Source organism: Schistocerca americana, chromosome 6, assembly GCF_021461395.2.
Source record: "Schistocerca americana isolate TAMUIC-IGC-003095 chromosome 6, iqSchAmer2.1, whole genome shotgun sequence".
In the NCBI taxonomy this organism is placed as follows: domain Eukaryota; kingdom Metazoa; phylum Arthropoda; class Insecta; order Orthoptera; family Acrididae; genus Schistocerca; species Schistocerca americana.
Genome location: NC_060124.1, coordinates 640,142,949 through 640,155,181, shown reverse-complemented (window position 1 = coordinate 640,155,181; position 12,233 = coordinate 640,142,949). Strand labels below are relative to the sequence as shown.

At 40.1% G+C, this 12,233-nt stretch overlaps 1 protein-coding gene across 1 annotated transcript in view; it reads left to right on the top strand.

Moving 5' to 3' along the window:
- The window catches only part of LOC124620358 (molybdenum cofactor biosynthesis protein 1-like), a 79,083-nt gene that overhangs the window by 31,896 nt on the left and 34,954 nt on the right, over window positions 1-12,233 (top strand). The window contains exons 4-5 of the mRNA XM_047147030.1: window positions 558-782; window positions 10,014-10,159. Coding sequence (XP_047002986.1) covers window positions 558-782; window positions 10,014-10,159 — 371 coding nt within the window. The remainder of the gene's footprint in view (window positions 1-557; window positions 783-10,013; window positions 10,160-12,233) is intronic.

Genomic DNA, 12,233 nt, shown 5'->3' with positions numbered 1-12,233 from the left:
GGCATGCTAAGATAAATTCTGACATTCTCTAAAAAGAGAGAAAAAGATTAATTTAACAGAATCAGTGAGGTATACAAATATAACAACAGACTTGTAGAACCATTATTTTGTAGGTTAGATTAGATTAGATTCAGCTTTTGTTCCAAGACCCAAAACATGAGACGATTCTCATGGGTGAGTAACATGCCAGAAAGTATAACATAAAAAATATAAAACATTTGAATACCCTGATCATTTGTCAGGAGATTGTCAAACTAGGTGAATACAATACAAACTGGAACAGCTAATATTTTCAGAATTGATACGCTGTCAGACTGAAACACTGTTATGCACTATTAATAAATTTATCAAACAAAAAGTACATAATCTTGACTGTTATGGCAAAGTGCTCTCAGAACTGAAATCTAACAGACATCCTTATTTAAGCTGGCCTAACAGCCACTGTTAAGATATTCATCTATTGAGTAGGATGAGTTATCTATCAAAAAGTCTTTCAAACTCTGTTTAAACCATGCTTTATCTGATACCAAGTTTTTAATGGTGACTTTCTTCCACAGATAAATTGTGTTGTAATGCGAGGTTTTAATGAAGATGAAGTGTGCAGTTTTGTGGAGTTAACAAAAGAGAAAAATGTTGATGTAAGATTTATCGAGTACATGCCTTTCAGCGGCAACAAATGGAATGATGGGAAGATGGTCTCATTTTGTGAAATGCTCCAAATAATTAGAAAGCAGTGGCCTAATTTTGATCCTCTTCCCAATGGGCCCAATGATACCTCAAAGGTACGTGCAGTATTACGTATGAACATACATTGAAAATAATTTAATGTTTATGACTTACTACCAATCACAAGAATACTTCACATCTGCTGGTGGTATGAGAGATAGACTGGTTTAGTTACATATTTCTCATCCCATTCAGTAAGTCTGTCCTGGCCTGGGTTTCTCTGCAGCTTTTCTGCAACTCTCCCCATTTCCTAAACCTTGACAATCCTTTTCTTTCTTCCCTTTTCCTTCCCCTTATTGTTTCTGCCAGAAGAAGAAGCCACTGGCTCCGAAAGCTTACACATTTCCATAACTTTAAGGGGAGTTAGAAGGGGAAAACATTCTTTTTCACTTTTTCGGGTTTTTATCTGATTATAAAATTTGCCATTTTCCAAATAAAATGATATGTATATTACTTATAAACTTGTGTGAGAAGTATTTCATTTTATTTTCTAAAATATAATCTACACCAGTTGAAAATGTTAAAATTTTTACATGCATTACTTCAAGACCTAATAAAATCGGTAATTTTTTATATACAGGGTAGTCCATTGATCGTGACCGGGCCAAATATCTCACGAAATAAGTGTCAAACGAAAAAACTACAAAGAACGAAATTTGTCTAGCTCGAAGGGGGAAACCAGCTGGCGCAATGGTTGGCCTGCTATAAGGCGCTGCCATAGCTCAAACTGATATCAACTGTGTTTTTTAAAATAGGAACCCCATTTTTTATTACATATTCATGTAATACATAAAGAAATATGAATGTTTTAGTTGGACCACTTTTTTCAGTTTGTGATAGATGGCACTGTAATAGTCACAAACATATGTCTCATAATTTTAGACGAACAGTTGGTAACAGGTAGGTTTTTTAAATTAAAATACAGAACCTAGGTACATTTGAACATTTTATTTCGGTTGTTCCAATGTGATACATGTACCTTTGTGAACTTATCATTTCTGAGAACGCATGCTGTTACGGCGTGATTACCTGTGAATACCACATTAATGCAATAAATGCTCAAAATGATGTCTGTCAACCTCAATGCCTTTGGCAATACGTGTAATGACATTCCTCTCAACAGTGAGTAGTTTGCCTTCCGTAATGTTCGCACATGCATTGATAATGTACTGACGCATGTTGTCAGGCATTGTCGGTGGATCACGATAGCAAATATCCTTCAACTTTCCCCACAGAAAGAAATCCGGGGACGTCAGATCCAGTGAACGTGCGGGCCATGGTATGGTGCTTTGACGACCAATCCACCTGTCATGAAATGTGCTATTCAATACTGCTTCAACCGCACGCAAACTATGTGCCGGACATCCATCATGTTGGAAGTACATCGCCATTCTGTCATGCAGTGAAACATCTTGTAGTAACATTGGTAGAACATTACGCAGGAAATCAGCATACATTGCACCATTTAGATTGCCATGGATAAAATGGGGGCCAATTAAGCTTCCTCCCTTAATGCCACACCATACATTAACCTGCCAAGGTCGCTGCTGTTCCACTTGTCGCTGCCATCGTAGATTTTCCGTTGTCCAATAGTGCATATTATGGCGGTTTAGGTTACCGCTGTTGGTGAATGATGCTTCATCACTAAATAGAACACATGCAAAAAATCTTTCATCGTCTCGTAATTTCTCTTGTGCCCAGTGGCAGAACTGTACATGACATTCAAAGTCATTGGCATGCAATTCCTGGTGCATTGAAATATGGTACGGGTGCAATCAATGTTGATGTAGCATTCTCAACACCGACGTTTTTGAGATTCCCAATTCTCGCGCAATTTGTCTGCTACTGATGTGTGGATTAGCTGCCCCATCAGCTGAAACACCTACTAGGGCATCATCATTTGTTGCAGGTCATGGTTGATGTTTCACATGTGACTGGACACTTCCTGTTTCCTTAAATAATGTAACTATCAGCGAATGGTCCCGACACTTCAATGATGTTGTCCAGGATACCGAGCAGCATACATAGCACACGCCCCTTGGGCATTTTGATCACAATAGCCATACATCAACACGATACCGACCTTTTCCGCAATTGGTAAACGGTCCATTTTAACATGGGTAATGTATCACGAAGCAAATACCGTCCGCACTGGCGGAAAGTTATGTGATACTACATACTTATATGTTTGTGACTATTACAGCAGCTGGCCGAAGTGGCCGAGTGGTGTTAGGCGCTACAGTCTGGAAACGCACGACCGCTACGGTCGCAGGTTCGAATCCTGCCTTGGGCATGGATGTGTGTAATGTCCTTAGGTTAGTTAGGTTTAAGTAGTTCTAAGTTCTAGGGGACTGATGACCTCAGAAGTTAAGTCCCATAGTGCTCAGAGCCATTTGAACCATTTTTGACTATTACAGCCTCAACTATCCCAAAGTGAAAAAGTGTTCCAGCTAAAACATTCACATTTCTTTACGTACTACATGAATATGTAATAAAAAATGGGGGTTCCTATTTTTAAAAAATGCAGTTGATATGAGTTTGACCTATGGCAGTGCCATTTAGCAGGCCAACCATAGCGCCATCTGGTTTCTCCCTTCAAGCTAGACGAATTTCGTTCTTTGTAGTTTTTTCATTTCATGCTTATTTCGTGAGATATTTGGCCCGGTCACTATCAATGGACTACCCTGTAGAAATCTGTGGATTGCTGTGTTATAAAGGTTAAATTATGTGTTTGCATTGGTAGCACTGTCAAAAATAGTATCGTATCTTTTCATAGTATAAACATGCTTTGTATATCGAAGTGCTAACGTTTTTCCGAGGAGAAGTGAGGAATAGACTGGTAAATCTCTCAAAAAGTATGACTCGAAAATGAAGTGTTTTTAAGAAATGTGGGTTTCATGGTAATAAATTTTTGAATAAAGAGAAACATTGTGTTCAGCATGTGGTGTGTGAAGTTGCAGACAATGAAATACTGGCAAACTCATGAGTATCTAGCGAAACACCCATTAGTGCTTCGAAGATTAAAATAAAACATAGTGATAACACAGTTATCTCAAAACAAAACTCATGTAAACGGTAGGTTAGGTTATATTCTGATACATTTACACATCCTAACAGGGGTGTTATGTGAATGTGTGTGCTGTATCTATGTGGAGGGCCAGTTAGTTTACATGAAGACATTGAGGTATCAAATGGACTAGCCAGGAAACTTACCATTAATTCTGCCATTTGTAAATACACTCATTCATTTTGGAATTCTGATAAGTGTAAAGATAATTATTTTGACATAAATGTTAGGTGGTTTTATGGATTGAGAGCTATTGGCCAAGGACACACTGCAGCAGAAACAATGTGTGTCGTGATGTATATGCCACGCCCACTTTGTAAAATGGACAAGTATGCAGGATTTATTGGAGCTGCTGTGAAATCCACTGCATGTGAGTCAATTAAGGGTGCTGCAAATGAAGCTGCTGAAATAAACGATGGTATGATTGTCATATCAGTAGCTTTTGGGGCACTTGGTAGAAGCGTAGCTGCAGTTCTAAGAATTCTGTTGCTACAGTGACCAGTGTTGATACTGGAAAGCTAATAGATTTCCAGATTTTAACCAAACATTCTTATAAGTATAAATCAGGGAATGAAGAAGGGCATATCTGTGACAGAAGTTATGAAGGACAACTAGTCGTACGGAGGCCTGTGCAGCTGTTGAAATTTATAATCGATCTGTAAACTAAAGGGGAGTGTGTTACACTAAGTTCTTAGGTTATGCAGACTCAAATGCATATAACAGTGTAGTAGCCACTCAGCCTTATGGTGAGAAGCTTATCACAGAACTGGAATGTGTTGCTCATGTCCAGAAGAGGATGGATACCAGATTGAGGAAGTTGAAACAAAGTTTGAGAGACAAGAAACTTTCAGGTGGTAAGACCATAAGAAGCAGGCTGACAGACAACATGATTGATGAACTACAACAGTATTATGAGATTGCCATTAGAAATAATACTGAGGATTTGTTGAAAATGAAGCAGGCAGTATGGGCTACCTTCTTCCAGAGACTGTCAGCTGATGATAAACCAGTACACCATCTTTGCCCTCCTAGATCTGGTTCATGGTGCAATTACCGCAATGCCCAGTACTCAAACAGGTCATACAGCCATAAACATTCTATCCCAGCAGCAGTTGTGGATATCATAAAACCTGTTTACAGAGACCTGGCAATCCTGAATTATTGAAGAAGTGTCTGCATTGTCAGACTCAAAATCCCAATGAGTCGTTCAATAATCTTATTGTGTCAGTGTCGTTGTAACTGCCATCTGCGTCATGTCTGCTGTGCAGCGAGCTATGCTAATTGAAGTATTAACTCTATTTTGCTTACTTGTCACTTCCTTTTCCGTGTGTTTTTCTTTTAGGAAGCTTTAATTGTCGGGTGCTAGTAATAGTGTTCCATAGATTTCGTGTTTGTTTTGAATACAGTCAGAGAGAGTCCGTTTAGTCAGCCATAGTGCCAGTAGTGCTAGTGTTTGTTTTCAATACAGTCCAGAGACAGGTAGTGCTATTTTCATTGTTTTCTACAGGAAGTGTCTAGTAACCACAGTTTAGTCAACTATCAGCCGCCTTTAGTGAATTAGCAGTCTAGTTATAAGTTGATTAACTCTCTACAGTAAATTGATTTCTTATGATGGATAGGATGTGTGACTGCTGTGTACGGACACAGGAGGAGCTGGCCACTGTTCGCAAACAGCTGAATGTGTTGAAGCCGCGGTTAGCCATCTTCAGGCTGCTGCCTCAGAGTGTAGCGGCAGTGGGGAGTCTGGTGCGTTGCATGGTACACCCCAGGTGTTACATTACATGCTTCACCCACTGACCCTGCTGTCAAGACATCTTTGCAGCTACCGGGCACGGTTGGGCCACCCTCTTCCCAAGGGGAGTGGCGGGTTCAGCGGCATTCACGGCGCATGAGGCGGAGGGTCAGTGTGGAGGCTGGCCGTGTGGCATCGCCCGTTCTGCCTGTGAGTGGACATGTGGCCACTCCTTCAGCCAGGTCCGAGCAGGCACATGGGGGGAGGGGTATATTAGTTATTGGGAGCTCCAACGTTAGGCGGGTGATGGAGCCCCTTAGGGAAATAGCGGAAAGGTCGGGGAAGAAGGTCAGTGTTCACTCTGTCTGCTTGCCGGGGGTCTCATCCGAGATGTGGAGGAGGCCGTGCTGGCAGTGATAGAGAGCACTGGGTGCACCCGACTGCAAATTGTTGCTCATGTCGGCACCAATGACTCCTGCCGTCTGGGTTCAGAGGTCATCCTCAGTTCGTACAGGCAGCTAGCGGAGTTGGTGTAGGCGGAAAGCCTCGCGGGGTGGAATCTGAGCTAGCTACTTGTTGTATTGTTCCCAGAACCGATAGTGGTCCTCTGGTTTGGAGCCGAGTGGAAGGCTTAAACCAGGGGCTCAGACGATTCTGCGGAGATCTGGGGTGCAAATTTCTCGACCTCCGCTATCGGGTGCAGAAATGTAGGGTCCCCCTGAATAGGTCACGTGTGCACTACATGCAGGAAGCGGCTACAAGGGTAGCGGAGTATGTGTGGAGTGCACATGTGGGTTTTTTAAGTTAGAGAACTCCCTCCCTAGGCCCGACAAGACACCTCCTGAGATGCGGCAAGGTAGGAGTAGACAAAATGCAGCAGGGAATAACAATATTAATGTGCTAATAGTAAACTGCAGGAGCGTCTATAGAAAGGTCCCAGAACTGCTCTCATTAATAAACGGTCACAATGCCCACATAGTACTAGGGACAGAAAGTAGGCTGAAACCAGATGTAAACAGTAATGAAATTCTAAACTCAGATTGGAATGTATACCGCAGAGACAGGCTGGACAGTGAAGGGGGAGGCATGTTTAATGCGATAAGAAGTGCAACAGTATCGAAGGAAATTGATGGAGATCCGAAATGTGAAATAATTTGGGTGAAGGTCACGGTTAAAGCAGGCTCAGACATGGTAATTGGATGTCTCTATAGGCCCCCTGGCTCAGCAGCTGTTGTGGCTGAGCACTTGAAGGATAATTTGGAAAATATTTCGAGTAGATTTGCCCACCATGTTATAGTTCTGGGTGGAGATTTTAATTTGCCGGATATAGACTGGGAGACTCAAACTTTCATAATGGGTGGCAGGGACAAAGAATCCAGTGAAATTTTTTAAGAGCTTTATCTGAAAACTACCTTGAGCAGTTAAACAGAGAACTGACTCGTGGCGATAACATATTAGACCTTCTAGTGACAAACAGACCCGAACTATTTGAAACAATTAACGCAGAACAGGGAATCAGCGATCATAAAGCGGTTACTGCATCGATGATTTCAGCCGTAAATAGAAATATTAAAAAAAGGTACGAAGATTTTTCTGGTTAGCAAAAGTGACAAAAATCAGATATCAGAGTACCTAACACCTCAACACAAAAGTTTTGTTTTAAGTACAGATAGTGTTGAGGATCAGTGGACAAAGTTCAAAACCATCGTACAATATGCGTTAGATGAGTATGTGCCAAGCAAGATCGTAAGAGATGGAAAAGAGCCAGCGTGGTACAACAACCGAGTTAGAAAACTGCTGCAGAAGCAAAGGGAACTTCACAGCAAACATAAACGTAGCCAACACCTTGCAGACAAACAAAAATTATGTGAAGTGAAATGTAATGTGAGGAGGGCCATGCGAGAGGCGTTAAATGAATTCGAAAGTAAAGTTCTATGTACTGACTTGGCAGAAAATCCTAAGAAATTTTGCTCTTATGTCAAAGCGGTAGGTGGATCAAAACAAAATGTCCAGACACTCTGTGACCAAAAAGGTACTGAAACAGAGGATGATGGACTGAAGGCCGAAATACTAAATGTCTTTTTCCAAAGCTGTTTCACAGAGGAAGATTGCACTGTAGTTCCTTCTCTAGATTGTCACACAGATGACAAAATGGTAGATACTGAAATAGATGACAGAGGGATAGAGAAACAATTAAAATCACTCAAAAGAGGGAAGGCCGCTGACCTGATGGGATACCAGTTCAATTTTACACAGAGTATGCGAAGGAACTTACCCCCCTTCTTGCAGCAGTGTACCGTAGGTCTCTACAAGAGCGTAGCGTTCCAAAGAATTGGAAAAGGGCACAGGTCATCCCCGTTTTCAAGAAGGGACGTCGAACAGATGTGCAGAACTATAGACCTATATCTCTAATGTCGATCAGTTGTAGAATTTTAGAACATGTATTATGTTCGAGTATTATGATTTTTCTGTAAACTAGAAATCTACTCTGTAGGAATCAGCATGGGTTTTGAAAAAGATGATCGTGTGAAACCCAGCTCGCGCTATTCGTCCACGAGACTCAGAGGGCCATAGACACGGGTTCCCAGGTAGATGCTGTGTTTCTTGACTTCTGCAAGGTGTTTGATACAGTTCCCCGCAATCATTTAATGAACAAAGTAAGAGCATATGGGCTATCAGGCCAATTATGTGATTGGATTGAAGAGTTGCTAGATAACAGGACGCAGCCTGTCATTCTCAATGGAGAGAAGTCTTCCGAAGTAAGAGTGATTTCAGGTGTGCTGCAGGGGAGTGTCGTAGGACCGTTGCTATTCACAATACACATAAATGACCTTGTGAATGACATCAGAAGTTCACTGAGGCTTTTTGCGGATGATGCTGTGGTATATCGAGAGGTTGCCACAATGGAAAATTGCACTGAAATGCAGGATGATCTGCAGCGAATTGATGCATGGTGCAGGGAATGGCAATTGAATCTCAATGTAGACAAGTGTAATGTGCTGCGAATACATAGAAAGAAAGATCCCATATCATTTAGCTACAATATAGCAGGTCAGCAATTGGAAGCAGTTAATTCCATAAATTATCTGGGAGTATGCATTAGGAGTGATTTAAAATGGAATGATCATATAAAGTTGATCATCGGTAAATCAGATGCCAGACTGAGATTCATTGGAAGAATCCTAAGGAAATGCAATCCAAAAACAAAGGAATTAGGTTACAGTACACTTGTTCCCCCACTGTTTGAATACTGCTCAGCAGTGTGGGATCTGTACCAGATAGGGTTGATAGAAGAGATAGAGAAGATCCAACAGAGAGCAGCATGCTTCGTTATAGGATCATTTAGTAATCATGAAAGCATTACGGAGATGTTAGATAAACTCCAGTGGAAGACTCTGCGGTAGAGACACTCAGTAGCTTGGTATGGGCTTTTGTTGAAGTTTCGAGAACATACCTTCACTGAGGAGTCAAGCAATATATTTCTCCCTCCTACGTATATCTCACGAAGAGACCATGAGGATAAAATGAGAGAGATTAGAGCCCGCACAGAGGCATACCGACAATCCTTCTTTCCACGAACAATACGAGACTGGAATAGAAGGGAGAACCAATAGAGGTACTCAAGGTAGCCTACACCATCAGGTGGCTTGAGGAGTATGGATGTAGATGTAGATGTAGACCAAAAAATGTTTTTCTTGTAATGAAGACACTAAAGTGGGGGTCAGTCATGCTGTTATTGCTTTTAATGATGGCAACATTGGTAGCGTGAAAGTGCTACAACATATGGGAATTAATTCTGGAGCAAACTTCATCAGAGAATTTGAAGGGATGGACAAGGTTTGCACTGGTAAAGCAGAGTATGCTGCACAGTTGGCCACTACGGAGTCCAGAAAGAAGAAAACAAAAAAAACTTAAAAAAGATCAAGAGGATGATATACAGTATGGTGCAGGGTGCTTCTGAGTGACTAAAAATAAAATGTTAAGCATATATTGAGTTACAGTCTATTGTAACTTTAAAAACTCTTCCTGAAAATTTACATTTTCTCTTGCATTTTTCCCTAAATCTCCGAAACTACGGCAAGTAGCGAATTCAAATTTTCAGGGAGTAATGACATATGTATCCTGAGTCTTCTGAACTAAAAGAAAAACATAATGTTATGTATAAGTAAAATTATTTAGAATAGCATACAAAAAGGTACACAAAATTTTAACTGTGTAATTAAAAAATTGTATTTCCAAAAGCAGTGGCTGAAATGCAATTATTGTAAGACTCAGAACATATAGTTTAATGTCCTGTAAAAGTTTCTTGTCAATGGCTACAGTTGTTCCTGAAGTACGGGGAAGTTAAGTCACTAAATGTAACATTGTCAGGATAGGGCGTTCAAACTCCCCTTAATGCACATTTTCTCCTTCCTCCACTTGGTGAGCAACACATTTATAGTATTTTCACAACAGCAGTACCTATTTTCTTACAATTTCTTTTTGCAGGCATACCATGTCCCGGGCTTCAAGGGACGTGTGGGATTTATTACCTCAATGAGTGAACACTTCTGTGGCACGTGCAACCGTTTACCGATAACAGCTGATGGCAATTTGAAGGTGTGTCTCTTTGGGAATTCAGAGATATCTCTCAGGTGAGTGATGAAACATAGAATAATCATGTCTAAGTGAAAATTCATGCGAGGAAACCATAAAATTACTAGAAGACTGACAGACTGATCAGTATTTTACCTTCAGGAGGTGAAATTCCAAAACTTCTTATAGACACATTTGTTCCTCTTGTCCTCACATTAGTTGTGGAGTCCGAGTGACCTTTCAGACCTTCAGAAACTTATCCCTCTTTCCTCTCTCATGAAGGAACTGATAGTTCCAAATGCTGAGTATAGAATAATACTTTCAAACTGTTTGCCATGCACATTAGGTATGTGGTTGGTATATGGAAGAGATAAACTGCAGTTAAATCCAGCAGGTATGAAATGAGTAATCTTTTCTTGAAGTTTTCAGCTTGCACCCTCCTCCCTCCCAGACATACAAACCAGATACCTCTAGCTAAATAATTTGTGAGTATATATAATTTGCCTCTGTCAACATCATGTTACACTAACCTATTTGTTAGATTAAATTAATGGAAAGTAATCAGAACTGGAAATTATGTAAAGACATTTTTAGCTACGTCCCTATGTTGTATTAAAGTTAACACAGTATTTCTGTCCGTGTGATGGTAACTATGATTCGCCAGCCACCGTTGCCAAGCGGTTCTAGGCGCTTCAGTCCAGAACTGCGCGACTGCTACGGTCGCAGGTTTGAATCCTGCCTTGGCTCAAATGTTAAGTCCCATAGTGCCCAGAGCCATTTGAACTGTGATTCATGATTATCAGAGTCTATATGTTCCAAATAAAAATTGGAACTTCATGTGTATAAATGTACAAATTATTAGACAATGGGACCAACAACTGACACTTTTAAATTGATGACTAGACTAAGAGATTAATAATAGGAAAAAAACTGCAAGATACTTGGCGATAAGTTTGTTTCAGGACAAGGTAAGGGGGGTGAGGGGTGGGAAGAATCAGCTCTCTCTTTGTGAGCATACCAGAAATCCTTTATCAACCGAAGGTAAAATAAGATATAAAAATACAGGGTCAAACAATTAATTTAAGTATCTTAAAAACCAAATGACTAATAAAATTGGAAGCTAAGAAAAGTAAGTTCGTAGTAAGTAGGGTGAAACACAGGGGGCTGCAACATATTGCCATTGTTGTTTGACTTGTCTATCAAAGAAAAAAGAAATGGATCAAAAGAAAATAAAAGTGAGAATGGAAATGTATCAGAAGCAAATAGGAATGAGCAAGGAACATATTCTTTAATAATAAAAAAAAAAAGTGACATGTGAGGCAGATGTTCCTACAATTTTATGTTCAAAGCACAGCAGTCTGTGAAAGCAAAATATTTATGACATTGAAAAAAGAAAATCAATGAGTGAAAAGTGTGTATAGGTGAATTGTGGTGAAAGACTGGATATTGGAACTTCTGTTAGGCTGCCCAGTATTAGTTAACTTGGTAGTAAAGGAGCAAGTTTGCAAGGGCAGATAACTGTTTGGCTACGTAAAATAGAGTGGGAGTATGGAAAAGCTAGTCCAAGATAGGATGAAAAAGATAACAGCAACTTAAAAAATGAATTGATAAGTTACCATGAACCCCATTCCAATCTAGTGAATCCAGTGGTTGACAATATCTTGTGACATTCGCCTATAAGGCTCAAACAATAATTGCTAAATAAAATTACAAAATGTTGACAAGACTGTATCTAAGCTGTCACTCTCTTTTGAAACAAGGGTGTTTAAACCAAGAAACACGCAGGAAAGCAGGGACAACTCGCACACTAGAGGAGGATGGGAAGTATCATTGAAGGAGTGAGCATAAACCGTGTGGAATATGTGTGGTACAAGTAATGATAGTAAAAAAAAAAAAAAAAAAAAAAAAAAAAAAAAAAAAAAAAAAAACGAAGAAGAGGAAGAGGAAAAGTCTTGATCTGGAAACAAGGGAATAAAAATTTGCCACGTGAAGAGACAATATGATACTGTGCTGATGAGTGTGTACAAGTGGTGATATACAATATACATAGATAAAGGAACTCTGCATTGGGCCCAGAAGACCACGCAATGCTCTTCGAGAGATGTCCTCTACTATAAATCTATGGAGAGTTAG